We start from the raw sequence: 15,036 nt of genomic DNA on the forward strand, positions 1-15,036 counted from the left end.
TATTTACTCATATATGTATTTCTGAAAGGCATCCACATCACACAGCCAATGGTTCTTATTCATTTTTTATCTTCACTTTATCTTTAGTGAATAAGATTGAAAGACTCTCTCTTCCAATAAGATTCGTGATTTACCATTATTCTGATTTTAACTTTGGCTGCCTATTGTACAGGATGTATCTTTATAACTACATCAGCTTGGTGTCTTAGAAACAGAATTATGTAATATTTACAGTCAAATGTGATGAAGGTCAGCTTTGGCTTCAGGTATTAGTTGTGGCAATAACTAGTTTGTAAATTTGACACTTAATTTCTATTGACGACTTTGTGTGCTAGTTGAATATAAGCAGTAATAACTTCCAGGAGGGTTAAATACCCTAATATACCATTCCAATGTGAGTCAACCGAGCAAAAAGCCACACCCGCTGCCATGGGATCGATTGTGCCTCATTGCCAGCCAGCAGGACAGAGTTAGAACTACCCCTTTAGGTTTCTGATATTTAAAAAACCATCATTACTGAAGCAGACAGCTTCATCCTTCTTCCTCCTGGGGAATGTTGTGTTTCAACCACCAACCTTGGGCCTAGCAGCTCAGTGTGTAAGCTCTTAGAGCATCAGAGGACCTACGTGGCTATAGCTGCTGATTTTTATTGTTTTCTTGTTTTGTTTGTTTTATTTTCCAGGTTCCTGGTCCCTCTGTGGTTCTACTACAGGGAAAGCAGTGATTCATCTGATTTTCTTTGATAAATGGGTATCTGAACCTGTGGTAATTATGAGAGAGTCTACCACTGAGACAGAGTGACCCTGATTATCTTAAGGGAGAATCTAATATTTATAGAAAGAATGAATGCACGGAAACATTGTATTCTCGTAAGAGGAGTGTTAGCTGAGGACGCAGCCCCAGAGTTCAAAGCCGTACATGTGCGGCGAATGTGAATCTCTAGGTTGCCACAGAGCTGCCGTGATGGACACTAGCGGATACTCTGGGCTTCTCTCGGTTTACCTGAGCAAAGCCATTCAAAGGGAGGCTTGTCCAAAGACACTTTTCTTTAAACCAGAGCCTTTGCATGTCTTCGCTCTAATCATACCCTCTTCTGGTTTTTACCTAGAACACATGATTAATACATGCTGAGGATCCCAAACCGGTCTCTGCTGCTCATAACCCTTTGCAGAACGTCAGGATCCCGTAGCTCAATGCTTATGTAACATCTGTATTAGAGCTGCAAGAAGGGATTTCAGAAAAGTACTGCTGATTTTTTTCTCTGACCTTTCTTCCCATAACTTTCCAGCATGATAAATCCTCAGAAGTGAACCAGCTGGCATAACTGCTGGAGTATAAAGGGTCATCAATTCCTTCCTATAGATGGTCTCCCAATGTGGTCATTGATTTTTCTCAGGTCACCCGGTATGGCACAAGGTCATGGAGAAGCCGTTTTCCCTGTCTCATAGAATTATCAGATGCCAGAAATTAAAAGGACACACTGATGTGGGCAGCTGCCTTGTTTCAGCCATGGCAAAGAATGATCGGTGGGTGTTAAGGAAGTTCCTAGTGCAGAGTTGGATTTGTTTCATGGAGTTTCTTCCATGGCATCTTGTCTGGTTGTAGCCCGGGTATGAGCGAAGGACAAAATGCATACAGAGCGAGGGAAAAGCTATGGACGTCTGTAAGGATTAAGGATTAGAGCTATATCTCGAAAGACCTAGAGAACTTTTCGAAGAGGGAGTGAGAGGCAGTGAGGGCACTCCATATGTGCTCTCTAGGTGCTTGTCTTCAGCGTCTGATAATAATCAAAATCTGCCCATCTTGACATGTTTTCCTCAATCATATGATGCTACTATTGTTTCTTTCCCTTTCTCAGATGCTGCATTTATTCTTAAAGCAACACTTGAACTCTTTCTAGTTGTTTTCCTAAGCAATTAGAAGTGAGATTATAGAGTATGGAAACATATAAAATGGTATATTTGAATCTACTAAACATCATAACTACTCTACGTCCTACTTTCATAAGCAGCATGGACTTTTAGGCCATATGTTAAAAAAATAATTTGATTCACAGAAAATTATACTTTAGGATAAAAACTTCCTGTCCACTCTCCTCACTAATTTTTAAATTTGATTTTGTTAAACCACATTAGGCTGATAATTTTTACTTATACAAGCATTGTGTTTAAGCTAAAAATGAGGTTGTTTTCTAATGCTTCCATCTAATGTGAGGTTACAAGAAAAGTCACAAGATCATTATTACACCATCTGTTCCAGCAGGTTTGTTTTAGACTCCTGATTTTCAGTGTTCTTACTGAGCTGTCAACAAACTGCCAATTAATTATGAAAACCTAACAGGCTGTCAGAGGTGACTGTACTGAGAAACTGAGATCACGAATCAGAATATCATGAGATCGATTACTGCTGATTTACAGCAGTTTCCAGAACACCTTCTGTGGTTGAGCAAACTTTTAAAGATACAGAAATGATACATGTGAATCCTATGGATGAAGTTAAGTGGGATGAGCCCTTTGAGAAGGGACTTTATTTTTGGTTAGGTTGCTATTTGAAAGCTACATACTTGGATTGGATTGAATTATTTTTCTTATTTATATTTATTATATTTCTTCTCAAACTGCCAACCTCGAGGATAGCAGCCCGAGGCATAACTGCTATGCCCCCTAGGCTCTACATATAATAGATATAGACATGTATTAAGTACACCACTGCTAAATGAGTCAATTTTGACTCATGCAGAGCATTTAGAGTGGGGTAAAATTGTTCGATAGAGTTTAAGAGGCAATGAATCTTTACAGAGGCAGGCATCTATGTCTGAATGGCCAACATCTCAGCAGCACTACACAACCCACTGTACCACCGTGTGTGTGTGTGTGTGTGTGTGTGTGTGTGTGTACATATCCGTATAATTTGTAATTATTATTAGATTTTAGACTTGAAAGCCGTTACTCAAAAAATCTCTGACATCAAGCTGATTCTGACCCATAGAGACTATATACATCAGGGTAGAATTGCCTCTGAGTTTCCAAGACCGTAACTCTTCAGGAGGGTGGGAAGTCTTACCTTTCTCTCATAGAGCAGCCAGTGATTTTGAACTGCTGAGCTTGTGGTTAATAGCACAATGTGTAACCACTATGCTGCCAGGGCTCCTGGTGAAAACCACAGCTATCAATGAAAAAATTTAACATTGTTGTTGATAATCTAGGATAAACACAGTACAGATTACCTTGCATATATTGCACTGAAGATACACAAGAGGGAAAAAATGATCACCTTTACTTCCATTTCCTACAACTTTTTAAAGCTCCCTCACAAACATTGTCTGATTTGTAACAACATTTCATGAACATAAGGCAAATATTTCATCGGAGTTGATTCAATTGCAATGAGATTTTGTGTGTGTGTGTGTGTGTGTGTGTGTGTGTTTGACAGAGAAATACTCAAGGATAAAGTTGATTTGGATCAATCTCTGAGAACAAATTCATCCCAGAACTGTGAGGTATTCAGTCCCTTATTTAAAATATATTAACATTGTTTTTATAGTGGATGAAAAATTAGTACTCATGCAGAATTCAGTATATAAACACACACAGAGAGAGAGGGGAAGAGAAAGAGTCTTTTAATGAGCACTTCTAGGAATCCAGGACCCCATCTTTACCCAGAGGCACAATAGGCCATATCTTTTTGCCTTTCTCTTCTCTTACTCCCCTGGCTGGAAACAGAGGGAGCAAAAATACTTGGAGTCCCGTGGAAAATCTCTCTTCCCTGGTTGATTTGGTTTGATTTATTCTTGGGCATTATCTTGGATCTAAAATATTCCATCCAGTTGTCTTATGAACAAACATTAGCTTCTGGGAGAAGGATTAGACTATACATCAAAGTGACAGAAAAGGGATGGATTGCAAAGGAAAATATTTAGTTTTCAGATGTTGTACAGCAATCGTCGAAATTGGAAGTGCACACAGCACTCTCAGAAGAAAGGTAAATACGATCTTTCGGTTGGCCTTGACTGTGAGATGTCATCCTTTTAGGCCATCATTTAATGGCTGTGTAGTAGATGTCAGAAAAAAAATTAAGAGGTGATATTGTAGTAAAATTATTCATAATAATAACCCAATTCCTCTGTTCATCCATTCAGTAGGAGAAGACAAATTTTAGTCTACTAGAGAAGCCAATATTATTCAAATAATCATGCAGGTAGTATATAAAAGAGCCCAATTGGTGTAGTTGTTACATGTTGGGCTGCTAACCTTGAGGTAAGCAGTTCAGAAGAATAAGCCGCACCGCGCAGGAAAGATGTCTCTACTTCCACGTAGAGTTCCAGTCTCAGAAACCGGAAGGGGCGGGTTTTCCCCGTCTGTAGGGTCGCTGCGCGCCCACTTAAACTTGATAGCCGGGAGCTTAGTTTGGTGGGGTTTGACCAGTATACCATTACAGAGATGCTTTGAAAGGAAAGAAAACTGAAATGTGAGAGTATATAATAAATGAAAACATAACTCCAGCTTAGTATTATTGTAAGGAATTCTCAAGGTAGTTTTGATAGATAAGTCTTTGGTGATTTCTAAAATATTTCAACACAAAAACTGACAGAGGTCTTAGAGAAAAAATGAGCAAAGTAACTTCAAGGAGTTGAAAAAGGTCATTGTGCCTGGAAAGCACTGGATTATTACAGATAACGAGAGAAATACATGAACCCTAACTTTGTGGGAACTCAAGGGCCCCGCCGAATCTCTTCAGTATTCTGCTTCATGATAAGAGTGAAGATGGTAAGATTATTATTTTTATTTTATTTTATTTCTTTTGCCAAGATTATTTTAAAAGGCAGTGGTATCAGTGTGTTTGGATTGGAGAGAACCGGGCTGTGTTGAGGAGAGGGGAATGAAGGCAGGTGAACAACACATGTGAAGATCAATAGGAGGGGACGGGAGGGTTCAGGGAGAAGGGGTGTACATAGCTTGAATTCACATGGTGCAGTAGACTTGAGGAAGAATTAATACTATATGATATCTAGCGGGTAGAATTAAAATAATTTTAACTAAGCATCTAATATGTAAGAGATAAGAGAAAGATAAAACATTTCTCCTTCATTTCTGACTTAGGAAAAATGGATGGATGAAATCTGATCCAACATGGCTTTATTTGGAAGTATGAGTATGGAGTATGTAAGGGCAGGCTTCTGGCTAGTCAAGTTATACCTGTTGAGTAAGCTAGTTCTACCATTATGGAGCTTGGAAGGAAAGAAGTATGCATAAATAAGACCATAAAATATGTCTGGGCTGAATGCATGGTGTCCTAAGTGGCTAGCAATGAGATTTGATAAACTACCATAATTATGTATCATATTAGGAAATGGGGAATAAGCCTAAAATATCAATTCAATGCAGTTAGAGATTTTGTAGAAATAAGAGATGTTTCATATATTCAATGTACAGTTAGCACTCTTTTTTAAAGAGAGAAATGGCCAACTCATATCCAGCAAGAAAGATTCCGACTGCCCAGTGGAGGTTGTGACTGGTTATCTGTGTTCATGCTAAAAGTGGCTTTGCATAGAGTGTTGGGAGCAGAAGCATGGCTAAGTATATTGTAATATGACACAATGGATAAATGGAGGTGTACAACTCTTTCTTCTGTCCCAAAAGTGGAGGAAAGGAAGATTATTTTTAAACATGTCTATCACATCTTTAAGGATGGAAGAAAACATTTGAGTGGTACTTTAAAATACACCAAAGCGCATGGTAAATAATTTGATTAATAAGGCTCTCAAGAAAACAGATGTAGTGATGGGTTTAGACAGAATAGAATTAAAGGAACAAAACAATGCTAAACAACAACTACAAACTATTTTTACAGGAGGGAAGGGGTTTTGTGGGTGACATTGCTAAAGTGGATATAGCTGAAATGAAAGAATAGATTTATTTGCTTTGAAGATGGTAGTATTTATACGAAACTAAATTTATGCTAATTTGCAACTTCTGTGGTATTCCCAAACATAGAACAAGTACAAACATTGTAAGACTTTTACTTCTTATACAATGGCATTCTATTGTATTTCAACCTGCTCAGTCTCTACCTGAAAGACTATTTTGTTCATTTCTTCTTAATCTTTATCCGAGACTTATAATGTCTATATTTTGATTAACTAAATTTATTAACTGCATTGTAAGAGTTCAAGTTATATAAATAAATATTTGGATCATTATATTTGTTCTTGATGCTTACAGAATTATCTATGTTTTAATTATATATTTTTTTCTTTCAATTTTTAAAATAAATCCTTTTATTGGGGGCTTTCACCGCTTTTGTAATAATCCATGCATCAATTGTATCAAACATTTTGTACATATGTTGCCATCATCATTTTCAAAACATTTCTTTCTACTTGAGCCCTTGGTATCAGTTCTTTTTTCCCTCCCTCCCACACACTGCAACCCTCATGACCCCTTGATACATTTTAACTGATTATTGTTTACCTATTTTGCACTGTCTGCTGTCTCTCTTCACCCATCTTTCTGTTGTTCATCCCCCTGGGCAGGGGGTTAATACGTCAATTCTTGCCAACAGTTACCCCTTTCTCCCACTGTTTCTCAACCTGTTTTTATATTTTTCCTCGATCATTTTTATGACTTCCTTTGTCTGAATGGAGGACACATTTTTGTATTTTCAAGGGTGATATTTGAGTAGTTGGTATTTGAGACGCCTTTTATCCCGACACTGCCATTGAGTCAATTCCTACTCCAGGCACCCATGGGGGCCGGTAGACCTGCCCGGGGGTTTGGAGACGCTGACTCTTGATGGGAGTTGAAAGCCTCTTTTCTCTCTCTCTCTCTCTCTCTCTCTCTTGCAGAGCATGTTGTTGGTTTCCAACTGCTAATCCTGGTCTAGCAGCCCAATGTGTCACTACTGCACCACTTCCCTTACCAATCAGTAAAAATATTTAATGGAATCTATGGAGGTTTTGATGTGCTGTTGAAGCTCTCTTGGTAACTTTTGTCCACATATAACAAATTCTCTCTGAACATTTGCAACTTTTATTTTGACAGGTTGACCGCCACCAGGATGTTTCAGTGCTGGTCAGCTGCGTTGGTCCTTGGATTCATTTTTCTGGAATCAGAAGGAAGGCCGTACGAAGAAGCAGCATATGGTCCTAAGTCCTATCAGCCGCTGATGAGATTGAGACACAAGGTACCGTCGACATTCTCAATCTGCTCAAAATGCATACTATGAATTTAGTTCATATTTTCTGATTTAGCTTAGATTTTATAATTTGCTATGAACTTAGGAGCACATATTTCAGTAGGTGCATTTCAAGGATAATTATACACTTTAAAATGCCAAATAGTGTCCTTTTGGAGATTTTTAGCAAAGAAAAATATGGCCCATTTATAAAGTAAATCTATAAAGTTAAAATGAATAATAATACGGATTTATACAAATACATAACTATGTTAAAATCTATGTGACACGACACCTATAACTATTTCCGTATTAATCTTATGTTTAGCATATTTTAGATAAGAAACCATTATTTTATACCTTATTATGAAGATTAAAACACAATTAAGATGGAGAAGAGTTGACAAAGGAGGAGTACTTTTCTTTGTAATCACGAGTTATTTTATTTTCATCAAAAATTACAGTATATTGGATTGTGTGATGTATGATTGAACGGCATAATGTTGGGTGAGGACTCCATTTCTTATGTTACATATTCCCAATTTCAGAATAAAGTGACATCCAGGTAAAATATATGTCAATCATAGAAATGAAATATGTATAATCATTAATACTAATGCTCTAATGATGCTTCATTGTTATCAGTAAGATAATTTCTTAATCAAATAAAATTTATGATAAATTATAACTGTCAAAGAAGTGAAAAATAAAATTAAATAGAGTAGCTATTGCAAAACTTCATTTTGATACCTGCCTTTAAAGGTATACTTTGAAATAAATAAATAGACACTAATGAAGTATTTTTTCTTTACTTACAATCAAGACATAGTATTAGCATTTTCATTGTATATATTTTGCTGTTTCCTTCATAAAATTACAACATTTGATTAAATAGCTACCAGTTACTTCGTATCAGACACGAGGCTAAGCTTTTGAATGTGTTGTTGTCTTTCATTCGCAAGCGATTTAATTCAGGTGGCATTGTTTCCAGTGGTGGCGGTGGGTAAAGAGAGACGATGTCAAGGAGTCCAGGAAGGAAAAGAATGTTTGGAACCTGATGGTGGTAGCAATTGTACAATTTTACTCGATGTGATTGAGATATGTAATTATATGATATATGTGTTAAATCCAAATTAATAATATAAAAATAACTGTTAGAATATTGTTAGCAGAGCAGGTCTTAACCCACTACACCATCAGAGTTCCACAACTGTTAAAATATTATGTATAATTCCTTCAGATATAATTAGTGATACATGCTATGCACGCTTACTTGATAGCCATAAAGAAAATGAGCAAATAAACGCACACACACACACATATCAGACATAACTGCAGAACTTCAGTGGCATATAGAATTAAGTTATTGACCATGCAACCCCCATAAAGCAGAGAAAGAGAGAAGGCATATTCACAGCCGTCAAGTCAATTCCGTTCCAGAGAGACCCTGTAGGACGGAGCAGAATTGGGTTTCTGAGGCTTTACAGAAGCAGTAAGTTTCATCTTTCCCCCAAAATATGGCTGGTGGTTTCGAACCGCGACCTCATAAGTGACTACCCCATCACAGCTCCCCATCAAGCACGCGTCTGCAGGAATCCAACTTGAGATTTGGCATTTTTTAAACCTATATCTCAACTCTTAATTATAGAGTTAGAAACGATCTCTGCTTTTTAGTATGAAACACAAAGAAGGAAAGAGTGTTCTGGTATGAATGAAATTTTCAACTGCTTGTTAGAGAAATGAGACGAAGCTCTAAATGACATTTGATGAGTCTTTGGGGTTGTGTATGTGCGTGTGACAATGTATTTGACAAAAGGTGTAAAGACTCCCAAACCGAACTCATGCCATAGTGTCAATACTGACTCATAGTGGGCCAGAATTGACCCACTTATAGGGTCTACCCTATAAGACTGGGTAAACCTGCCCCTGTGAGTTTCTGAGACAGGGTTAATGGTTTTGAACTGCTGACCTGGCAGAGTGCAGAGCAACACGTAACCACTATGCCCCCTGGGCTAAAGAAGGGCCCTTAATTGCACAAGTCTTTTCATGGTCTTTACTAGGTACTTTCCACTCCCTCAACCCTTGCTCCACAAGTGCCAGGCCGTAGAACTTGAAGGCTAATTTTATCATCGCCCTGACTTTTGCCTTTCTCTGTTACTGTCTCAGGACCCCTTGAACATCGCCTGCTGACTTCCATTCTCACTAGGGGGACCTTAGAAAACCAGGGAAAATATGGCCTATCCCAAGACATTCTCTGTTTCTCCTTCCTCCTTTACTATATTTCATCCACATAATTCATGAGCCTCTAACAGGAAACATAATTCACTTCATTAAGGGTTTGTTTCTTTAATTATGGCATTGATTCCTCCTCTTCATTTGAGTAGAATATAGTTAAAAACAAGATGTGAGTATGTAAGTATTTGCATTTCTAAAATTTAAACTTTCCTATTATATTACTAGAATAATGTCAGAGCAATGGATGAATATTAAGGTAACATATTTTATTTTCTTCCATTGTTTTTTAATCTTACATAGTTTAAATTTCACAGAGTTGAACTATCTCAACTTTCATAAGACTGAGAGAATAATAGAAACGTCTAATAAAAATAGATTTCAGTAATATTCATTTTAGTTATTGATTAGGAAAGTATAAAGATAAATAATTGCCAGGGCACAGTACAGCACTGATGAAACACACAATATCCCTCTGGTTCCTTGAGGCTTCCTCATCTCCCACTATCATGACCCCAGTCTTACTTTTCACTTGGGCTAGACTGGTACATGCACACAGGATGGAGGGAGAAAAGAGGAGCTGATACCAAGGGCTCAAATAGAAAGTAAATGTTTAGAAAATAATGATGGCAACACATATGTACAAATATGCTTGATATACTTGATGTAGGATTGTTATAAGAGCTGTAAGAGCCCCAAATCAAATTATATTTACAATAAATACATAAAGATAAGTAATAGACTTCTTAGTTACTGTTCTCACAAATCCATGGTTTTAACAATTGAAAAATCAACATCCCAGTGTAGACATCTGAAAGGATGCATTTAGGGTACCAGTTACAGTGGGAGACTTTTTTTCTGTTGGCTATGAGGAACGGGCGTTGTTTCCTTTCAACATCTTCAGCTGCGGTTTCTTGTGGAGATCCACGTGCCTTGGCGTGAACGCACCTCTGTGTCTAAGAGGATTTCAAAGCAGGGAACCCTGGTCCGAAGATGTGCTCAGCTCCACACTCTTCCTTCTGAACAGCAGTCAGGTCTCTTCTCTGTTCACTTCTCTTCCTTCTTTTCTCTTGTAAGATACAAGGTGTGACGCAAGCCAAGATGTAGCACCAGTAAGTGTGGTCACCTGAAGATTGGGTGACATTTAGTACTTGAGTATTTGAGTAAGGATGGTGACTTGAGACAGAAGGTGGTGGTCAGTTTTGTAAGGCTGTAGCTTAAAATACAACCCACTTCATTCTGCTTTTTAACATATAGTGGCTAGGATTTATAATAAAACACCACAAACTGTATCAGAGCACCCTGTGGAGGCAGCCACACCATACTGGGGATCATGGCTTCGCCACCTTGGGGGAGGGAGGAGTGTTGAGACACAGTTCCCTCCAGGGTAATTGGTAAACTGTTGGTAGTGATGGTTTTGTACCCTGTCAATGGTTTTGATTCGTAGAGGTGTAGCTTACCCAGAAGGGAGCATTGCTCCCTCCTGAGACCCTGCTCTGTGAGTCTGTTGCAGCCGCGGGGTGGAGCCCCTCTTGCTGACGTCGTTCTCCATCTCCTCGTTAGTCTTCTTTATTCATTGCCAGCCTCTTAGGTGTTTATGAAACGATTGAAAAGATCATTGTCCAGTTCTCACAAGCAAATGAGGCAATTAAAAACACCTCAGTTTTCATAGAGATGGCTCTGCTTTATAATCCTTCAAAGAGATGTTTTTGCTGTGGATTTGTCTAATGCAGCATATGTTTTGAGTTCTGAACTGCATTTCCATAGGTCTTAAGTAAAATTAAATCCTTAACAACTTCAGTATTATCCCTATTTATTGTAGTGTTTCTTATTGGTGCCCTTGTGGTGTAGCAGGTTTGCAGCTGGGTTGCATTCAACATGATCAGCGGTTCAAAACCACCAGCACTCTGCAGGAGAAAAACTAGGTTTTCTACTGCCTTCAACAGTTACAATCTCAGAAAGCCACAGGGGGTCGCTATGAGTCAGCATTGACTTGCAGTGAATTTTTTTGTTTTGTTTTGTTTTCTGGTTCTTAATGGTTCAGTTGTGAGGATTTTGGTTTCTTTTTGTTGAGGGCTAATCCATATGTAAGGGTGTAGTCTTGGAGCTGTCAAAAAGTGCTTCAAGTCTTAGATGCAAAATAAATCTCGAGTTTTGACTAGCAAATTTCCATATTTTATTTCATAGAAAATAAAATCAGTACATTGAATATGAACCAGTATATGTATAGCACACATTTTTTCACAGATATCTGAGTGCCAATGGTATAATGAATCCCATTTTGGAAGAAAGAAATGAAATGTGAGACATTTGTCATATTACACAGAGAAATATTTTGATATACACAATATTTAAAATTCGAAATTGCATATGTAAATAAATGAGAATAAAAATGTGTGCCTCTATATCAAAATGAAAATGAATAAGAAATACACTATGGCAATTAAAGTTTTTTAATTGCGATTTACAGAGACGTGTGAGGGAAATAATTCTTTGTCACCCAGTATGTTCATCAAACCAGCTTTAACACAACACCGGATGCACGAACTCATGATCCTCTAAGATCGACTTAAAAATACTAATTCCAAAAGTGTTTCATTCATTCTGATTTGAATTTAAACATTTCATATTTTATTGTGCTTTCATTTTTACTCATTGTTACTATAAAAATCATTTAGTTTCCTGTAAAGTAGGGAATATTACTCTAACTTAGTCAAATGATGCAATGATCCCAAAAGATATGAAGTGACTTTCCCAAGGCAAAGTGAGGGCAAGAGACAAAATGAATAATGTCAGTCTGAGGGAGACAAAGCTAAGGCAGAGGAGAGTTACCCCAGGGAAAAATAAAGACAGCGGTGCCAACAAATTGACATCGATCTCAAGGAAAATAAGGAAGTGCATTCATGTTGTCCCTCCTGCCCCCTCCCTTCCATATGGATAGCCAGATTATCTGTACATCAGTTTCTTGCCTGAGATGAAGGTTTTCTGAGATTTCCCATAGTTTCAGTGTGAGCCCACATGTACAAGAAGCCTTGCAGAGAAACAGCGATCACCATTGCTACTGCACGTCTGTGCCCACGGATCTCAAGTGTTGAACATCGTAGCATCAATACTGGCTGCTTTGTGTACTCACATCTGGGGGAAGGTTCCCTGGCACACCCCAACTATTGAATCATCTTTGCAATTGTACCAGCGCAGCCCATATAGCAATAGGTAGCACTAACTTAGTCTCTAAGTATTAGCTATATAAAAAGTACTCTTTTTATTCTGTATATTAGGCCTGTGTTGATAACACGCATTGGCTTAAATACAATCTGAATTCTGTCCTGACTGCATATACACTCCTTCCTATAACCAAAACCACCTTCGGCTAGGTCCGAGCTCACAATTTAAAGGACATAGTTCTCCTGACTCACGTAAAATTTAGATGCCTGATGCAAGCGTAGGTGTCCACAAGCCTCTTTTCGCTTCTACCGATTGGCTGCAAATTTGCATTTCCCTGAAACCTCTCAGTATACCAGCCACCAGGTGACTCAAGGTTTGGGGGTTCTCATTAACCCCTCAGCATGCCGACAGTAAGCTATTCCAGATTCCGTTCATTTCTGACCTTTGAACTCCCACTGCGCTCTGTTTAGGCAATTTGCTGGCCAGGCCCCTAGAAAGCATCAGATGAAGTCCGTTTATAATTTTAGTTTTATACCATCAAAAAGATACAAAGGAATAAATGCTTAGGGAGAAACCCGGGAACATTCCATATGGAGCTTCCACGTTCCCCCCGAATGAACGCATTGTCCTTTCACATGCATCAGCATTGTTACCCATCAGAAAGTGTTGTTTTCTCGTAGTCTGGATGGACACAGAGTTGCTTGTACCTTTGTGGCTGGATGAACTGGATGTCCAGTTCGAATGCAAAGAACTGCATCAGTGTCATGTGTAAAATGCCCTCACAATCAATGAGAATCTTGGAAGGTGACTATAAGGGATGGCATTTTGCTATTTTGAAACACACCTGGTCTCGGGTTCATTTGTTATCACAATATAATGTATTTGCACAATAAAGAATTAAGACTGAAATCCATATCCTTCATCCACAAACCTTGTGTTTTTCCATTCAGTCTTTTTGACTCTTTTCCTATTAGTTTTTTCTACTAATTCTTGCTGAATTATAATTTAGCCGCCTACTTTGCATATAACTTTTTGATATGTATATATTATATTTTAGCTTATTACCCTATACCCTAACCATTGGATTATAACTCCAGGGAGTGTCAGTACCCTACCTTATCTGTCTTTTCCTTTCTTTTCCCCACTGCACATGCCACACTGCTGTGCTGTTTACTGATGAAGGCAATTGAAGCCAGGCTTGAGGGAAAATGTTAGGGTAGTAGAGGTACAGCAACTACCAACAATAGTAGCAGAGATATTCTTTGAACATATCTAGTGGGACCATTTAGAAGCCTTAAAGTATCCAGCAGAGCATGTGCAGTTGGTCAGGGCAGCCCACTCCTATAAATCTAAGTTGCTTTATATGTGTCCTTTAACTCCTAAATCCACATGTTACCCGTTATGGATTATTAGATGATGTGATAACGCTGGACAGCATTGCTGTGCATTGTGGTCAAAACCATGGTCTTTGAGTAGATTCTAACTCATCAAACTCCATAGGACAGAATAGAAATGTCCGCTAGTAAGGTGGTATAATTCAAAAATAAGCGTGTGTGTTGGATGATGTTTTCCTAGCTTACGGTATGAAAAGGATGCTAGATGTGGCTTGGTGGAGAGTGGCAGGGAAGACCCCCAGGGAATGAGACAAACATTAAACAAAACGTCAAATCCATGACTACTTAAAGGCTGTGCCCCTTCAGGCAAACCCTGGAGCATTATTTCCTGACTGAGGAAAAATTGTGCCATTGCTTCTGAGATAACTGATTGCTTGCAGCAAGTTCAAGGGAACAGCTTTCAAGTGTTAATGTGTTTTGGAAAGGTCAAGAAGCAACAGGGACCATCGTATGAGAACCATCATATGAGACCCAAAAGAGTGAGGCTGAGGACTTGAGAGTTAATAAGAAATTGATGAACTATTGTCTGAGTATAACATTATTGACCTAAACATACTGATATATTTTTCCGTATATATCCTCATGTGGACAATATTATCAGACCTATTTTTTTCTTATCCAATATCTTTTAAAAAAGTAAGAAACATTATTTTTGTGTATTTATTTTTAAGAGGATTCAACAGGTCATACTAATCTTCCATAGTTTTCATGTCTATGGGATAATTCTCAAGGAAAACTTTAAAAATATAACCTAGGGTTAATAATAGCAATGTACAAGTAAAAGTCTCAAGTTCATTTTAATTAGAAGGTATGAATGTAAGAAATCTTATGAACTTTAGCCAAAACTGATTTCTTAGTTGTTGTGTTTTTTAGGCAAATACACACACCAAAATGTTTTTTAAACATGTAATGAAAATGCCTTCCATTTGAATGGCGTAAGTTTTTTGATGCTATATTTCTGTTTCTTGATATTATACTTCTCATTTTGCACGTCTTCAAAGGACTTTGTATTGTAACGAGGACTCTTTTGATAAGGAATAGTTCTTTTAAGAGCCTCTGCTCTCCTTTCTCA

The 15,036-nt window shown here is 38.0% G+C and overlaps 1 protein-coding gene across 1 annotated transcript in view; it reads left to right on the plus strand.

The window, feature by feature from the left end:
* Nucleotides 1–15,036, plus strand: part of FSTL5 (follistatin like 5) — a gene marked incomplete at its 3' end in the record, with an annotated part of 780,165 nt that overhangs the window by 73,504 nt on the left and 691,625 nt on the right. The window contains exon 2 of the mRNA XM_004708783.2: nucleotides 7,041–7,182. Coding sequence (XP_004708840.2) covers nucleotides 7,057–7,182 — 126 coding nt within the window. The remainder of the gene's footprint in view (nucleotides 1–7,040; nucleotides 7,183–15,036) is intronic.

This window comes from Echinops telfairi, unplaced genomic scaffold (genome assembly GCF_000313985.2).
Source record: "Echinops telfairi isolate 266 unplaced genomic scaffold, ASM31398v2 ScPeMD7_5868;HRSCAF=6743_0, whole genome shotgun sequence".
Classification (NCBI taxonomy): Eukaryota; Metazoa; Chordata; class Mammalia; order Afrosoricida; family Tenrecidae; genus Echinops; species Echinops telfairi.